Source organism: Falco punctatus (assembly GCF_963210335.1).
Source record: "Falco punctatus genome assembly, chromosome: 20".
In the NCBI taxonomy this organism is placed as follows: domain Eukaryota; kingdom Metazoa; phylum Chordata; class Aves; order Falconiformes; family Falconidae; genus Falco; species Falco punctatus.
In genome coordinates, this window is record NC_137600.1 from 5,371,125 (window position 1) to 5,389,383 (window position 18,259).

At 39.3% G+C, this 18,259-nt stretch overlaps 1 protein-coding gene across 5 annotated transcripts in view; it reads right to left on the reverse strand.

Moving 5' to 3' along the window:
- NSD3 (nuclear receptor binding SET domain protein 3) overlaps nt 1–18,259 on the reverse strand; it is a 47,959-nt gene that overhangs the window by 3,419 nt on the left and 26,281 nt on the right. For 3 of the 5 annotated variants that reach the window (XM_080370516.1, XM_080370515.1, XM_080370514.1), the window contains 12 exons: nt 16,965–17,010; nt 16,250–16,380; nt 15,555–15,683; nt 14,749–14,875; nt 13,860–14,057; nt 13,098–13,268; nt 8,733–8,882; nt 6,202–6,358; nt 5,418–5,620; nt 4,855–4,967; nt 3,806–4,075; nt 379–495 (listed from right to left, as the gene is read on the reverse strand). In XM_080370516.1, coding sequence (XP_080226642.1) covers nt 379–495; nt 3,806–4,075; nt 4,855–4,967; nt 5,418–5,620; nt 6,202–6,358; nt 8,733–8,882; nt 13,098–13,268; nt 13,860–14,057; nt 14,749–14,875; nt 15,555–15,683; nt 16,250–16,380; nt 16,965–17,010 — 1,812 coding nt within the window. Of the gene's footprint in view, nt 1–378; nt 496–3,805; nt 4,076–4,854; nt 4,968–5,417; nt 5,621–6,201; nt 6,359–8,732; nt 8,883–13,097; nt 13,269–13,859; nt 14,058–14,748; nt 14,876–15,554; nt 15,684–16,249; nt 16,381–16,964; nt 17,011–18,259 lie in introns of those variants that run through there. The other 2 variants (XM_080370517.1, XR_013924637.1) reach the window with 2 other exon arrangements.

An 18,259-nucleotide genomic window follows, 5' to 3' on the forward strand; every position in this document is an offset into this window, starting at 1 on the left:
AATGACTAAGGCAGCAAAAAATATGCTTATTTTAAATTAGTTAAAAGTTAAAATTTTTAAGTTTTAATATTATATTTATATCCAATATTAAAATTTAAATTAGTTAAAATAGTTAACATTTTGCCTTCCCTGCAGAGTTGGTTTTATGAAAAAGTGTCCACATATTTGTGCTTACAGGAGCAAAAGAAGCACAGAGCACAACGTAAGATAAGAGGCTGTTTTAGCTCTTCACCCATGCCATTAAAGAGAAACATGAATATTATCCTCCTACTGCCACTCAGGTAGGAGGGTCATATCAAACACGGAATAACGCTTCCGTCAGTATTTTGCCCCTAGTTTTAACTATACAGTTTATATTAAACAAGACATAATATTTACCTTTGTTACAGTTAACATATAAAAATTGGTTACACTGTTTTCATGTGCACGTTTTATTCGCAATCTGCACTCTTCTTCGTCAATTAGTTCGCCAACATATTCATTCACAAATTCACCCTGAAAAGGATGAAAAAATAAGAAATCCGTGTTTGCTTTAGCATCATAAGAAGTAGTAAAGCAGCACATAAAAAAGCATTTCCTATAAAAATATACTTTAACCATCTAGTAGGCAAAATGTGAACACATGCATCAGGTGTTTGTTGTCTAGGCAGTAAGTCCACCCAAAAAGCAGAACCAAGCACTGTTTCTACATTCACTATAAAAAAACGTTACTTGTCAGTTCTCTAAAATCCTTTGAAACTTCATGCTTTCTTTTAAATGGACAATGAGACAATATTCATAGAATCCTAAGGAAATGTGAACTATTACAATGGCATGTATTTTCACTACATGCTTCACTTTTATTAGGACTTTAATAGTCAATAAACTCAGATTTGCAGTAACAGAGTTTTAATGAGGCACAGACTGTACAAAAAATGTAAATAATAATAAAAAAATAAATCAAACATGTTTAAAAGTAGCCCTCCAGGCCAACAGGTTGTTCTCAACTTTTACCTAAGGGATTTCAGAAGAGCTGGGATATGATCGGTACCTTGATACAAGGGAGTCAATACTCAGCACTGAGCACAACTTTATCAAGACAGCCATTTACTGATGGTTTAAAACACTGTTAAAAATAGCTATTTGAAATGCTCAAATTCAAGTGTCCAACAAGCACCTGGTATTTAAAGAAAAACTCTTGTAACATACAGTATGCCAACATGTTAACAAGCACTACCCTGTTAGCTGTGCTCGGGGGCAGATGCCTGAGCAACTGACTTCTTAGTGACAGGGCTCCCTTGCCTCACGGCTGTCACAACCCAAACAAGAGTGAAGAAAGCGGTAAGTGAAAGGAATAAGGGTAGAAATCAGGCAATTTGGGTCATGTTTCTGAGACCTAATTCACCTAGATGACTGAGAAGCCTGGCACTCCTTAAGCCTGATTTACAGTTTGGAAGTCTCAGTTATCTAACACACATTAACAAGATAAAAGTCACTTAGTTTTTTTCCCCTTTGATTTAGGCTAAAATTTTCAGAAGCATCCAAGTCCCTTCATTGCCAAGTTGCTTTCAGTTCAGCCTGGCAGTTTTGGGAACACCTGCACAGGTCAACAGAACCCCCACCAGTTTTCAGCAAAGCTCTTACAGGAGACAAATGCATTTATAAAGTTTGCACGCTAAATTCACAGGAACTCCACTATAAAAAACACCCAAAACCTGCTATAAAAATTCACCAGGTACTTGGGACAGGAATAATTGTAGTGTACTGAAAGGTTTTTAAATACAGCTTTCCTCCCCACTGCTCCTCTAGCTACTTGTCAAATCAGTCAGGTGTGCATAGGCTGAAAGAAGTTTCTGCCTATAACTGATGGAGTGGTTAACAGCATCCTCACCAGAACTGGTCTGTTAGAACACCTCCAGTACCACTCTACTTACATGCACGCTTGTCACAAACTGCTACATAGTATTTCTCTAGCTCAGATTTCTAGAGACTGTAAACTATGTTTTAAAAAGCCAGGGAGGTAGGTGTCTAGTAAAAATGGACGAAAGCAAATAATTCACAGTTGAAATTGCCATACGTAAGCCCGAAGCTGCGTCTTGACATTGCAAGACCTCTTCAGTAGATTATCCTATGCACTACCTGTGCGCAGTTAAATACCGCATTCCTTAATAATGAAAGAATCAATTCAGGGTCTCTTTGCTTTTTCTATACTTTCTGATTACACTGGAAGCTAAACATGTCATCCCACAGTGATCATGCAATCCAAAACATCACAGCAGAATGCGCAGTCTGGAGGGCAGCCACCTTCCCTCTACAGAGCAGAGCAGCAGCATCCTCACATCAAGTTCCAGTCCACCAAAACTATGGCCTGTTTCCTCCTAATGAGAAGCTCCAGGATACTGTTGCTGTTGAGTGCAAATTCGAACTGAAGAAAACATGAAGGCAACCAAGAGCAAAAGAGTTCTCTAGAGCAGAGTCTTGAGGATGTGGGCTACCCTGCAAACACAATTTTGTTCTGAAGCCTTAAAGTGCCCAATGCATCTTCTACTCTTCAGGTACACTTAGCCATCTCGTTGTTCAGAAACAATGAAGCCTGCGTGAGTAAGAGCAAAACACACATCCGTCCACCAGACCCATTCCTCTGCCTGGCAAGTTAAAGCAGAGGTGAAATCCAGGCCAACCATCCTCACGCTTGCCTCGAAGTACAGCAAGACTGCAGTCCAGCTAGACGAGGATTCCCATACTTAAGAGATGCAAGTGTAAGATTTTGTTTTTCTGTATCAACTGTTGCATATCCTACCTGAAACCCAGACCGGTATTGCCAGCAATACAGTGTAAAGGAAAACCAAAGTGATCCACATCCAATGGCTTTCTGACAGTCAGGGAAGAATATTCCCATTCCACTCCTCACTGACCCTCCTAAAGACACCAGCCATTCTAGTATTTCAGCCAAAGTCTGTAACAATTCCTGAGGCTCATCAGTCCCCGCTGCTTTTTGTTACAACAGCAGCATCATTTCCATCAACAGAAATCTCTGCATCTTCATTATTCTTCTCTGCCTTCTTGAACTTCTAAGAATCTTTGAAGTCTGTCGTCCAATGCAGCCTGATCACCTCATTTCATTAATAATCTCCTGCGAGTTCTTCTGGAACAAATCCAGGCTGAAGAGTTGAACGCCAAGCGGGTGAGAAAGCTGACTTGTACCAGATGTCTCTCTGAGGAATACCGCAAACTCCCCCACTCCAAGTAATCAGCTAACAGGAAAATGCCATCAGCATGTTGCTGTGTTAACAGCGTAAAAAGAAAAGGCAAATGGCAAGACTTAACAGCCCCCTGAAAACGGGCTCACAATTCAAGCCAACTCCATCCAACCTTTGAGCTTCTCTCATATTCTGACCGTATGATAAAAACAAGAGGAAGGAAAAAAAAAAATAAAAATAAAAGGGCTGGCAAAATAATTCACCTGCTTTAAGATTTCATCATCTTTAATGGCCTTATTTAGGGAACATTATTCAGACTACTTTTTCCCACCTTTTTGCCCTGCAGGCAGTGAGAAAACACACTTCCCTCCACCAGCAGAATTCCCGGTCACCTAGAACTTGCTTTTCTTCTCTAAGCATCAAGGTTAAGACACTAATGTCAAAACAGCAAAGTGGATTTTGCCGTTACTGCTTCAGCTACAGAAATTTCATGTCTTTTCAACACAAAGCATTTACTTGCAAGTGCTGACATTTTTGTATTCATTTGCTTAGAGGTACAGAGTTGCAGTGTTTTCACATAAAACCATGCTGATGGCTATCACAACCTATGTCCTTTGTAATTCTACCTTTTTAATGCTCCTTTTCGTCCTGAGACCCCATCCACGTCGATCAGTTTTTATGATTTCAGCATCAGGGTAGAGTCTTTTAGTGAAACACTGGTTCTGACATCGCTCTCCCGCTGGGCACACCTGGGGATGGCACTCATACTGCAGCATCCTGTTCAGACACTCTGACTCCAGGCCACAGGGATTCTCATCCGATGGCTTGCAGTTACAGCGAGGGATTTCTGACAGATCAGCTACCTGAATCTGAACCTTCCCTATTACCTTGTTGGACTGTGGAACGAAGCAAAAAAAGAATAAATTGTGAAGACGATGCACAAAGGACACAGACCTAACAGCTTTATTGGAGGGCAATCATCAACTGACACAAGGCGGCAGAACACTGACTACACTGTTATTTTTCCTCTAGACCCTTCTGAAGGACAGTGTGTCACAACAAGTATACTTTCTGCAGTTCTGCAGCAGAAGCATGGGCTTTTTTACAGCCTGTAGTTGCCACTCTACTGCTAACTTACCTGGGGACATACACTGTTCAGAGAAGCCAACAGTAAACAATTGAAGAACATTAAAACTCATGACTCTCTCCCCAGTAAAATTACTGGTTCAGGAACTCAAAGCACACAAACTTTGATCAAGTACATCACTGGGATTTCTTCCAACTAAAATAAAAAAAATTAAAAAGGGACACCACCAAGTCCTGTGCGTCCAAAACTGCTGCAGTCTGCTGTAGGATGAGCAGTCAGTATATTCTTACTACTGCTGAGGTCAGTGTTAAAGTTCAGTGAATTGCAATAGCCAGCATGTATCTAAGACACTTAAGATGAGCTCGCAAACCAGCAAAATTCTACCCTAGGTAAAACTGTTCTTCAGCTGCTAACTCTCTCATGAATACAGTACCATAAAACATTTTAGCACAGTAAGAACAAAATATTCTTGCAAAGCACAGCAAAATGACTTATTTGAACTTCCTTAAGCTCAAATTGTTGCAAATATCGGTTTAAATACATAGCTTATTCATGCATAGAATAAAAATAGGAAAGAAGCCAACTCACTTTAATGTGTTTATAAGGTGGAGGTTTCCTTGAATTCCTTTCAATTTCTAATGCTTCTTTGCTTTCTCTTTGTGCTTTCAGCTCCTGGAAGCGCCTTGCTGCTTCTTCAAGTGCTGTGTAAGGGAGTTCAAAATAGAAAGAAATTAGCACCAGCTGCTGTTAATCAAATATATACACACATGTATTTATTTTTTTAAAAAAGCTAGGAATAGAGCTCTACAAGCAAAAACACAAGGTAAAAATGAGTTATTGCAGTATATAATGAATCTATCATCAGGTACTTTTCAGTAGGTACTGAACAATGATCCCATGCAGCAGAGCCCAAGCTCCATCTTAACATTTCCCAGTTTGTGGAAGAAATGAACTTGCCCACAACAGTACACAATGAGTAGGCACTTAAAGAAACATTTTTATCTGCAGTCAAGGGATCTACATAATGTTTGCAATTTTACGTGAACACAGAACACTAGTCACATAATATTCCCATGCAGGTTAAGTGGTGATGGAGACACAAACACGTGGAATTTTTGTCATAAACCACTATAAACTTTGTTTGATTTTACCTTTCTTGAAGGTCTTGTTAATACTAGTTTGCCCCTCAGCAAAGCTTTTATCTCCTTCAACATAAGGGAAAACTCTGCCCTGGTGTACCCAATAGTAGTCATGTGAACCAAAGAAAAATACTGGGAAGTCCCCGATATCATGTTTGAGGCCCTGTATGTTGAGAGGCACAGACCTGGGATTGCAGATCTCTGCTGGCCACCACCTGAAAAGTAGGGGGGGGGAAAAAAAGGAAAATATAAGTTCCCTGAACCACAGCCTTAGCTTCTGAGTTTGCCTAACTGGATTGAGAAATAAAAGCCAGTTTTCCTTTCTTAAAGAAATGAACTCCTTCCTTACGCAATCAAGGCTCCCGCTGGCAATACGTGGGAAGCACTGTGCAAAACACAAGAGAAGTTCTTACTCAAAGTTTTGGAAAAGCCTTTTAAGAACATATGTGGCATGAGAGCCGGTTTCTAAGATCACCTATAAATGCTTGTGTTCCTGCAAGTGACTAACAGCAAACACAAGCTAGGACATCTTGGTTCTTTAAGACAGCCTCTGGTTTTCCATATCGCTATTATGCTGTATAAAGCAAATGTAAGCACAATCAAGTATACATCATTATTTGGAAAAAGCAGGAGAATTTAATTTCAAATGTGACATTGATGTCTGACATAAAGCAGATGAATTACTGTATTTCTTGTTCTTGTTTATGAAGACTGAGCTGCTCTGAGTTATCTTCCTGTAATTCTACAGTACATTAAAAACATTCAAAGCATTAAAAACCAAAAATTGCAGACTTGCCTGTAATTTCCAAGCTTGACCCAAACGATCTGCTTGTAACGTAGCTTCTTGCCAGCTTTACAGTCATTGCAATTCCAGCATCCTTCAGGCATTTCTATGTTGAGACACTCAGGGTGAAAGGAAGCTGGGCAGGACTCACAGCACAACAGTTTTCCACCTTTAAACAAAGAAACCCTGCTTTGTTTATAGAAGTAAGGATTTGCTTCTCCCTGTGCACAGCAATTGACATTCGTTTTAAATCGTCTGTTCTACATTCTCATTTGCCCCACAGAAAAAAATGGCAGAAGAAAGGGATCAAGTCAAAGTAAACAATGTTGGTTAAAAAAAACAACTGTGCAGCACAATCCTCTAACGTGCCAGTTGTGGCTCTTAACAGCATCAGAGATACACAAAAAAGCAGCTGAGTATTTTTTAAACATGAAGCAAGTTGGCAGAAGCAGCAACATTCCCAAAGGAAGCCTTCATCTGAAAGTAGTGCCACTAGGTTTTGTTTCTTTGGTGATGACCAAAACTGGTTTATTTCTTCGGTGACAGCCAAAACAATGACAAAACCCCAAATTTTTAAGAAAGACTTTTTCAATCAACATTGCTATGACTGAATCCCCCAGCAATCCGTTAGTGTGCATGGAAACCCCCCGGAGCCTATAGGTTGATCAATGCTTTTCTGTACCAAGGACATTATAAAGGAATTGTAATAAGTGTGTTTATTCCACAAAAAGAAAAGTTTGCCAGTATGAGCACAGTAAATAATGCAGAATGAGACATCACCCAAGTTGTCCCCATCCCAAAAGCTGCTTTTGCGCACAAAGGAAATCTTAGCGCAGTGGTTCACATTAATTTCTGAAGTTCACACTTATTTGGACAAAAGTTGTTTTGGCTGGCTTGTATTTTGGCAGATGTATTAAACGTGGAGAGCCACAGCACATCTTTAAGCCACCCTCAGCAAACAAGGCAGCTCATACAATAAGACTGGAAACATTACACATATTGTAGTATTTTATATAAGTATAAAAAATATATATATACACACACTTTTATAGCTATATAAATTTTTGAAAAATTAACAAGTTTGTGTGTCTCAAATTCTGGGAGAGACTTGAGAGTATTTAAAGCAATTTTCAATTACAGTATCAAAAGTGTGAATGGTAACTTTCAAACATTTATCAGAAAATCTTGTCCACCTATAGACTTTCAAAAAGATCATTGCATTAACTGTTTGTTGCATGTGACAATAAGCATTCCTTAAACAAATCTGTTGCATGACCAATACTGTATTTCCTCTGCTAAAAACCAGTAAAATCCATCCATATGGATTTTCCAGAACTCCCCAAACCCATAGTAAAATTTTAAAAGTTAAAATATTTTTTTGCAAATGTTATTTCAGAGGAAATACAGACCCAGTGTAAATTACTGAAACACTATCCAACATGGTAAAATGCTGAGAGATGCAAAAAAAAAAAAAAAAAAAAAAATCAAACAAAATCAAACAAAACTTTCAGTGCTAAGCAAGAAAAAAACCCAACACTTTGCTCTCAGGATGCATTAGTAAAATATTGCTCAAGCTAAGCAGAGGGCTCAAAATAATTTTTGTTTTCAGGAATTACAGGAACTACTGAAAGCCATCAATCTAGCAACGTTCAAAATAACCTAACTTTAGAATGGTTAATTAGGCACCATTTCTGAACACTCCTGGGAAATCAAATTTCTGTGGGGAATAAAATATTACATCTGAGTATTTTATACAGACAACAGTTATCTCCCCATGAGGTATTCTGAGATGCTACAGCACCACCCACACCAGAATGAAGTGACCTCTCTCCTCTGGAGCTGAGGGGTTTCTGCACAGGACAGAAAGCCCGTCCACCCGTGATCCAGCATCTCCTGCCATTCCTACGTGCGGCGCTGCTTCAGAAAGCAAGTACCTGTCCTGCGACGAGGGGAAGGAGCACTGGCTGTCCCATGCTAGCGGAGGTGGAACATGAGGCCCGAGGGCTAATGGACACATACGCAGGCAAAACCTCACTGCCTTCCCCCTTCGGCCACCCTCTGGATGGACACAGTACCCACCCTCATTCAACCTGAAAAATCCTTTCTTCTCTCAGGCTCTGCATAAGCTACCTAGAAGGTCTGAAACAGAACATCCCCCCTATACTTCCATACATAAAATCAATTTAAGAAGCTGTTTTACATCACCCTGGTAAGTACTGAACTGCAACAGTATCAAGCTCTATTTGCCTCCTCTTCACATTACTGTGTAAATAGCTTCTCTGAAGCTGGAATAGCCTAGGCCAGATACAAAATGATTTAACCTCTTTCAAGGAGAATTTAGTGACAGCAATTATTTTAAGCCCTTTTGTAATAAAAAAAAGTTGCCAACAACATGAACACACGCTCACAATAATCAATGAGTGAAGTTTACTGAAAAGCAATAAGTGGTGCTTGACAAGCAGACATTTCTCATTTGATTTAAAGAGAGAGAAATAATAGAAAAAGCGAAAGTAAATTAAAGAGAAAGAAACTATTTTGGTTACCTTTCTCACATTTCTTTTTGGAAGCTGACGAAGGAGGAGGAATCATAGGTAATTTCATCAACTCAGCACGATTTGATTCATTCAGTAGGTAGTGGGACTTATAGGCATATGAACTGAACAGGGGGTCTGAATGATCCTGCACTACCAACCCTATACGAAACAAACAGAAAGAGATGAGTTGCAATGAAACTACCCATGATTCCATAAAGGAGAAAATAAAATAAATCAAATGAACACCTCTAATGCATATGTGTGTGAATGGAAAAAAGATAAAATGAAGAAAAAGAAAAGTCTGACAGAAAGTTTCTTCACTAAGAAAGAGGTTATGTATTGGAGAGACTGAATTAAACTTAACTGGAAAAACTTAGGATGAATAAACTGCTACTAAGTGGAATTTTAGTTGTGCTTTTACTCTTAATTTGTGCATTTACAGAAAAGCACAAGAAAAGCAAAGAATTTTAAAGCTGTGTGATCCACCCTCCCTCCCAAATGAAAAAAGCAAGCTAATGTGAAGAGCTGGGGGATGATGGTCACTGCATCAAAGGTCATGCTGATAGCTGGGGCTACAAGCTGAAAAAGCAGACGTAGTATACAAGAACTCACCACCCCATTTACTACAAACCTATCTCCCAGATACTATCTATGAAAGTGTTTTGCCTTTATAGTTGCATTGGAAAAAAATAACAAGAGGGGTCAGTGATTCTGCAAGGCACCAGAGGGGAAAGAACAGATGAAAGTTCTGCCCTATGTTGTTTGGTTTTAAGGAAAGCTCCACCAACCCTGCCCTCCCACTGCTGCTTTGGAGCAGTCAAGCACTCTATTCTCCTACATGCCTTTTCTCCAAACGATGTGTCTGGATTTCTCTGTCTTTCTCCACCAAGAAGAGTTTTCCCTCATTGCTCCAAAGAGCCAGGCAGCCCCAGTGGGAGCCCCATAGCTACAGATCAGAAGCATTCGGCCAGAGATTCATGGGAAGAGCAGAGCAAGTGGGACCCAAAGAAACAGAGAAGATGAGCTACCAAGACAGCCACCAATTCTTTCCCTTGTGGGACACACGCAGAGCTGAGTGCTGTAGAGAAGCTTTCGAAATGGGGTGCCTAAAAAACTGCTGTAAGGAGAATGGCGTCAGCCTACCTGGAAAACATGTCCTTGGGAGGATTCATAAAACAAGTATGACCTACACATGCAATTAGGTGAACTATAACGTGCTTAATGCCAGATATTCCGGGAAGGTGAATAAGAAGTCTTAAAATATACCATACTTCAAGTACCTCATGATATGCAAGTTTGTATATTTTATAATTGTCTCATATCTACATTTTGTCACTTCAGTAATGCTTTGCATCTAAACACAAAGTCTCTCCTTCTGGTATCAACTACAGCTAATTAAATAACCATTCTCACACAGAGATGCCCAAGTATTTCTAAAGCATTCAGTTCCCCATTTCTTTCTGAGCAGGTACTGTCAGTGCTCCTGCCACAGATGCTGTCCTCACCTTATGTCCCTCATGCTGACCACATATGACTAGACAGGACTCAAATCAACCCATCCGGGGGAGTTTGCTAAATGTAAACCTTGCACAATCTTTCGTCGGTGAAGCACACTGGCTCCTGATTCCAGCTATGCCTAGTAGAAACAAACCCCACAAAAATTTTCTAGTAGAACAAGTACATAGCTGCTGTAAAATACAGAGGATTCAGTCAGTGGTAGCAGTTTATAACTTTTCAAGTTCTCAGAACTAAGATTCAGAGACTATAAAGGACAGGAAATCCCATCTGCTGGGGTTCAGAGGTTACTTATATTGCCAGGAGAAAATACAGACTTCTGTAGTTTCATCTCTGATGAAGCCAGATTCAGGTATAAACAGAATTACTAAAACAATGTCAAATGAATTAAAAAACAAAAAAGCATGAAAGTTTTCTTCTGCACTTCATTTATTTTTTTAGAGATAAATGCATGTCTGCATCTTCAGCAAGCATAAAACTCCTTTACTGTAATCCAGTTTTGGAACTCTACTCCTAAATTTTCATTCCTGTGATGTATATACAAGATGGATACCAAATAGCAGGTACTCCTTTTCACAAAGCTTTTAAATAGGTTTTACCCAGGACAAGTAGGAGGCCTCTATTTTACACCTTTGTGTCACAGAATTCTCAAGGAGATTCACCTTCATACTACAGACTTATAATCTATGTAGTACATAGATTATACAAGTACATTCTATGATATTTAGATCTTAACTCAGCTTCAGGCATCGATAGTAGCTGGCCACAGGTTTAATAAAGTACAACTTCAAAGAAATTTATTTAGCTGGTTTGTATAATGCCATGAATTTTGATACTACAGCTTAACAGTGTTTTAAAATTGGTAGAAAACAAAATATTTAGCATAAGCTCAACGGCAGAAGCCTGCCATTGCTTTCCATTCACACCTCAGTATAAACACAGCTTTGATAACCAAGATCAGCAACACTCGCATCAGCACGGTGCTCTAACAACTAAGATCCCATGACCTACCTCATGTAGGAGCAGGACAAGACATCATCCTACTGTACAGAATTCTTCACATAAATACTTAAAGGGGCAGACTAAAGCCACCGTTGGACCTTGCTAAGAGACATTTCTAATCTGACATTCAAACCAGGGAAGATCCACAGAAACTCTTCTGTCATAAACCTCTATCTGATCCTGGTACCAGACTGACTCCGGACAACTGAGATAGAAAACATAAACCCAAAGTGCTGAAAATATTATGGAACTGCTCCACCCACCAGAGAAATTGTTTTTAATGACCCTACTCTAGCTCTAGAAAACAAACAACTTCTTTCCACTTATTTATGTTGGACTTTTGGGTGTAAGAATTGGTTAAATTAATAATATCGAAGGATAGGTATTCATTTTTCTCAGAGTTCACGTCTGATGCAGAATGCCCCAACACACCTGTCTGCTGACAGAATGCTACATCACACATTTTCAGCTAGCTCTATTTCAAAGAGACAGCAGCTGGCTTGGTTTTGTTGTTCAGACCCTGCATTTGTACATGCAATACTACTATCAACCAAAATTAAACACCAAACATATATAGGGCTACCTAAGAACCTAAAATAAGAGACCATAAAGACACTATGTCAGATTTGCATGTGTACATCTGCGCAATGCTGATGTCACGTGTCACATGTTGGGGTGGCCCCAAAATGTTTAAATAAGCCCACAAAAGGAGAAACACTGAACTATGTTGTAAACATCTTTTTACATGTTCAGAGGACCTTTTTTAAAGCTCAGTCTAAAACTTACTGTTTCTCTCTGAGCTTCTGAAGTGTTTTGTTTTGTTTTTTTTAATTTTATTTAAACTCAGTCCTTTGTGATGGCTCCTAAATTACTTGGGAAAGAGGAAAGTGGAAGAAAAGACAGAGGTAGAAAGGAAGTAGTTCTGGCACCATCTTTCTCTTCCTATTCAGACACCTTTACTACTCTGCTCTTGCAAATTCAAGGCAATCTTCCCATACTAAACCTCCAACTGAATGAACACAGGTGCAAACAAGTAACTTTCACTTCCTTATTAGTGGCTTTCAAAGCTGCTGAGAAGAATACATCCAACATAAACTTCTGAAATACTGTATAAGACACATTATTAAAACACCTAACCATGCCACTTGGATTAATCTGAGAGAACAAAGGTATTTTTGCATTATGAGACTAAAGCAACTGATGCACCGAAACTTTTCAACCTGCTATTTGACAGAAGACTAGTGACTTAAGAGCCATAAAAGCAACAAGTTGGGGGGGGGGGGGGGGGCGCGACACTGAGGGGGAAGGAAAAAGAAAAGAGAACTTTGGCATATGGAAAATCCCAGCATGAAACCTGTTTATACAGTATTGCGAATGGTTTTGTTTCAAAGTTCTCAAATGTGATGGTAGTTCTAAATCAAAATTAACTTTGCTAGTTCACGAGTAAATCCTTTCAGCCTTACAAATTTAAACAGTTTTAAGTTTGTGAGTGGTGAAAGAATCCCCTTCTGCTTAACTGACAGTGATTAATAACACAAGCATCCCTTCTCAGCTTGCAATGGCTGAAACTGGGGGCTTGGCATCCACTTTTTCCTACTGGCAAAACAAGTAGGCCTTCTGAGCACCTATCGCTGTTTCTGAATATCGAATATTATGGACCGAAATAGCAAGTGGAAGTCTTATGAGAACTCTCGACAAAAAAAAAAAAAAAAAAAAAAAAAAAAATCATCACAGGCAGCATTTAAATCCCAGAGAGCCCTAAGGGAGGGGTTCTTTATGCAATACATTATTTTTAATCACTAAACTGCACAAGTGACCACAGAACTATAGAACAGGGGAAAAAACAAGCGTGCTCACCTCTTGCACAAACGAAACAAAAGCCTACATTTACAGCTGATGAGGAGTGATTCCTTTTGGAATGGTTACTACAGATGAGAATGTGGGATGACACAAACAAGCTTCCTGCAGCAATACAGCCATCTCCTGAGTGATAGGCAATGGGACATCTGAAACATCTCACCATGCGACCTGTTTAATACAAATGCAGAAAAATGCACCATGTCACCCTGGAGTCAGGATATGGCAGAAGACACCACAGACAGATGCAAGGCTGTTTTTTATTCCAATCAGAGTACTAGATTAAAAACAAACATTCACATTTTAAAAAAAAGTTTCAGAAAAGTTAACTCTTAACTTTCACTTTAAAACTCCGTTGAGAAAAAATACATGGTTTTAATTATTCTAGAGTCTACTTGTTTTGTTTAAATATTTTGGTTAATTTCTAAAAGGATTTTTTCTTGAAAAAAAATTGTTCCACAGGCCACTATCAACTACCTTCTAAAAAACCCCATTCCTCGGCCTTGCACTACTAACCCTTGGCTTCTAAACCCAGCAACAAAAGATGACTTTAAGTGTTGCGGATCCAGCTATACTTCAGCAGTGGTCTCAGGCTGCCAGCTGTCTTCCTACCCATGACAGACTGAAGATAACGACCTCATTAAGAAGGAAACCCTTGTTCCTTGCCGCACACCGCATCACAGACAGTAGAGTTATAGTCATGGTTATTGTGATGATGCATTTGGGTTTCCTCATGCTGTGCAAAGCCAGCTCTGTTCTCACCTTTGCTTGCTTTGTGAATATCCTTATCCATTGAGCAGGCAGTACAGCAATGCTGTGGGCAACGAAACCCTCGCGACTCAAACAGAGCAGTGGCAAACTTGCGAACACAGGCCTCATGATAAAATTTACCGCACGTGTTGACGGAACAGCGCTTCACATCTTTGCCAGGAAGTTTGCACGAAAAGCACGTATGTTCTCCTTGTAAAAGAAGGAATAAGGAAGCCCAACTGTTAACAGCCAACTCTTCGAGATACAGATGTTGTTAAAAAGCATTCTGAAGCAAATATACACAAGTATACACAAGTATACACAAGTATACACAAGTATACACAAGTATACACAAGTATACACAAGTATACACAAGTATACACAAGTATACACAAGTATACACAAGTATACACAAGTATACACAAGTATACACAAGTATACACAAGTATACACAAGTATACACAAGTATACACAAGTATACACAAGTATACACAAGTATACACAAGTATACACAAGTATACACAAGTATACACAAGTATACACAAGTATACACAAGTATACACAAGTATACACAAGTATACACAAAGTTTGAGCAACGCAGGCTCCTTCCCTTCACATGGGTAAGTTGGTTACTATAATCCACAATAACTATGCAATTCCCGTTTAGATAAAAGTCCCTTATTCTGAGTAAAACTCTAAGCAGTTTATTATTTATATTTTTTTCTTACAAGGTACTTGGAAAACGAGAATCTGGCCTCAGAGGTTAAAAAAAGTAACAGAATAACCCAAACCCACAGTTAGAACACAGACACTCACCATCACAGTTTGCTCTGACCAGAATACGGCTCCCCAGCAGGGTAGGCAATCCCTCCCAGTTTTTCAGACATGGGAAGGCACTCACCGTTTTTACACTCAGTGCAGATGAACTTCTCGTCAGGCATTGACTTCAGGCCAAGACACTCCATATGAAAGACGCTGCAACACTCGCCCTCGCAGGACACCAGAGACTCGCCAGAGGTCTCGCAGATCTTAAACAAGCAGACAGCTAATCAGAGAACAAAGGGTATCTGACATACTTCAATGCAAATGACTACCGGGTGTTAACGAAGAATAGAAACTGGCTGAAATCTTCTCAGAGCTAGGATAGGCAGGAGAACTGGCCTACGTCCCACAGCAGACCCGGTAAGTCTCTGGGCTGAAGACAACCCAAGCACTTTCAACACCTTGCTCTCACAACAGCGTGAGCCTGGACAGAGATAGGAGAGGCACTACGTGATCCATCTGAACTCCTCTTTCTCATGCACCTGAAGACAAGAGCAGCTCGTTCCCTTACTATTGATCAGGGAACTGGCCAGAAGATTCCAGGATTTTTCCTCCAAAATACTGGAAAATTCTCACTCTGCCCTATCCTGAAAGACCATCTGGAATCTTCAAATGGGGCAGAAAATGACATCTACATCTTCTAGTTATGCTAGCAAGTATGGATTAATTACTACTTTCTAGCTTTTGAGCTTTCTAGCATGCAGGACAGCTTATGAATCAATTCTGGGGCAAAAACTCTTAAGAGCTTTGATATTTTCTCCGAGATGTCAAATTATGAGACATGGTTAAAACAAAGTAGTGCAATTTGAAAAGTCTGTCGGCTCAAACTAATAGAAATGGATGATACATCTTTAGCATTTGTTTCTTGTCATTACCATCATTTACCTGACAAACAGTGTCTTTTTTATTTGTTCCAGTTCCTCTCCTGGATAAGCTAGAGTCTACCGACTGCACATCAGAAGCATCAGCATCGGCGGTAGCTGATGGGCTGTCTGAACGTTTTCCAAAACTACCCTACAAAGAGGAAAAATCCAAGGCACTCAAACAAGACACTTCCAAAGGACAACCACATTGTGAAAAAATATTTGTCACCACTGATTAAAGATCATTATGTCAAGAGATACAGGAGTCTCTGAAAGTTGCTGAATTTCATTAGAATGGTACCAGAAGTGCTGCCTTCTTGACATCTCTTTTTACCTGTGCAAGCCAAAAACCCATAAAGATATCTTATTTTTTCCAGACACCTCTCAGTTTGACACCACCATACAGCAGCACCCCACAATTCCCACAAAACCTCAGAACCTAACAACCTACCAAAGAGCAGAGTCAGTGACCTAAACTAATGTTTTGCCAGACAACGAAGCAGGAAAAATTCGTAAAGAAAGGCTGCATCTTTTTTTATATCAATACAATGGAGGAGATTAGAAAGAAAAAGATGAGGCTTTATTTTTTAGACAATAGAAGACATGAAATTTGTCGAAAATACAGGGTGCATGTATTTAGACGTAGGCAACTGAAAAGCTTATTATTATACTGGCAGATAAACAAACAAGTCCCTGTGAGAAACAATGTGCCTTTACCTGTAAATCATTAAGTCCTCTTGAATCAGAGTCAGATGTATCTCTGTAAGCTGAGCTAGTCAGTTCTACATCAGTTGAGGCACGACTCCTTTTCTTTAAAGGCTTACAAGAATCTGAAATCTCGCTGGCACCTTAACACAACATACTAAAATTAGTTTTAATGTATGTTCTCAACTTTTTGCTTAAAACTAGCAAACAAAAAAGAAAGATGAGAGAGAGCCTGAAACTGTACTTTAGCTGCTAGACTTAATTTTCAGTTTGCAAGTTTGATACTAGTTTAACTCTCCCTGAAAAGCTAATTAACCGAAAACCACCTCAGGAAGACCTTCTGCCAAGTTTCAGAACATGCTGACATAGTGGAGGAAGCTACTAAATTGTCGTCTGTATCAGAAGATAAACCCTTAGGAGAGTACCTCTTCATCATTGATCTTTAATATATGGCTAAGCAAAGACTTTTTTTTTCTTCTAAGAAACATCCAGAAGGACTTCTATTGTGTGCTTACAGCACATTAACAAACACTATCTTTCCAACTAGCAACGTACAAACACCACCACCCCACACCCCAAAAACCCTCACATGATAAATTAAAATCAGCATCTATCACGATCACCACCAGAAAGCATTAAGACCTCTGCAGTTTACATAGAATGAAAACCATTGCTGAAGTGTGATGAGCCAGGCAGTTTTAATAGTTTATTTTCGTATGTAACTCACCTTTCTGCAATCCTGTCTTCACTGCTGTCAGTGGAACCATTTCAACCTGTTTGAATAGGAAAATCCATAATTAAAACCAGAGGAATTTTTCTCCCTAGTATTAAAATGAAAACATTTAAGTTTAAGCGGTTAGCATCTCTGAACTCAGATGTAGTCTGTCATCCCCTTCTTAGTGTCAGCCTTCGTGTCCTGTTGGATTTAATCCTAGCTGCCTATGCTGAATGCCAGGAGACAAGGCAGCCACACGTTCACTAGCAAGGTCCTTTCCAATCACTCCCTTTAGGCATGAAGATGACAGCAAAGCTTTATCCGTGTCCAGCAGGCAGGAGCGGGGTTTGTTTTGACAACCAACCCTGATGCTTTTGTAAAACCCCACACCTGTGTAAGCACAAGTTCCCCTTAACAGTATGACACTCAGGTTAGTGAGACACTGAATGCATCGCCACTTAAGGCACTTCCACCAAGCATGCACTCTCGAGCTCCTGGGAACGGACTTTCTCTCTGTATAGAGTGCTGCAAGGCACCCAGCGACGGCGAGCCGGACTTGGCACACAGCATTGCAGAGCTCTATACAGCTGGAAACTCAATGTCAGTACACACTTAAGCAGACAAGTTTACAATCTTGCAAAAGCGCTTCCAAGTTCTCGATCGTGTATCAGAAGGGTAAGTTTAGAAACTGTTCTGCCAATGTGCATGTAACACGAGAGAATTTGGCGACTGTATAATAATTCTAGAAGAATGTTGTTGCCTAATATCCTGTTTTTAAGGTTAAGAATTACAAGTTATTGCTTTACAATGTGGTTACATATGCATGTAGAAACACATTTAGTAAATATTTAAGGATTATTCTATAATTTTTTTAAAAAATATTTTATTTTGTTGTACAATAGGTAAAAACATACAATAGAAGGATTTGTATAGGATACATTTCGTAATACAAATATAAAATCTAAACAATCACTTTTATTTCTCCACTAGTCACTGTAACAGTAGCATTAACATTTTGTTTTTCCCATTAACTGTACTTGTTCCAGTTATAATTTTATACCAAGTTGTTGCAGACTAATTTGGGAATCAGTTGCAAGAAAACTTGACTTTGGGTAACAAATATTGTTGCATAATTGTAAGAAGTGAGTAAGTTTTTTTTTTTTAATATAACTTAATACATTCAAGGTTATGCGCATTACAGTGCATCTGTGTTTAAATTTTAGTCGTATACTTTTCCTGAGAAAAGCACTTTAATGTTCATAGTCTTAGTTAGCTAGATAATATAAGCAAGCAAAGCTAACTGGGAT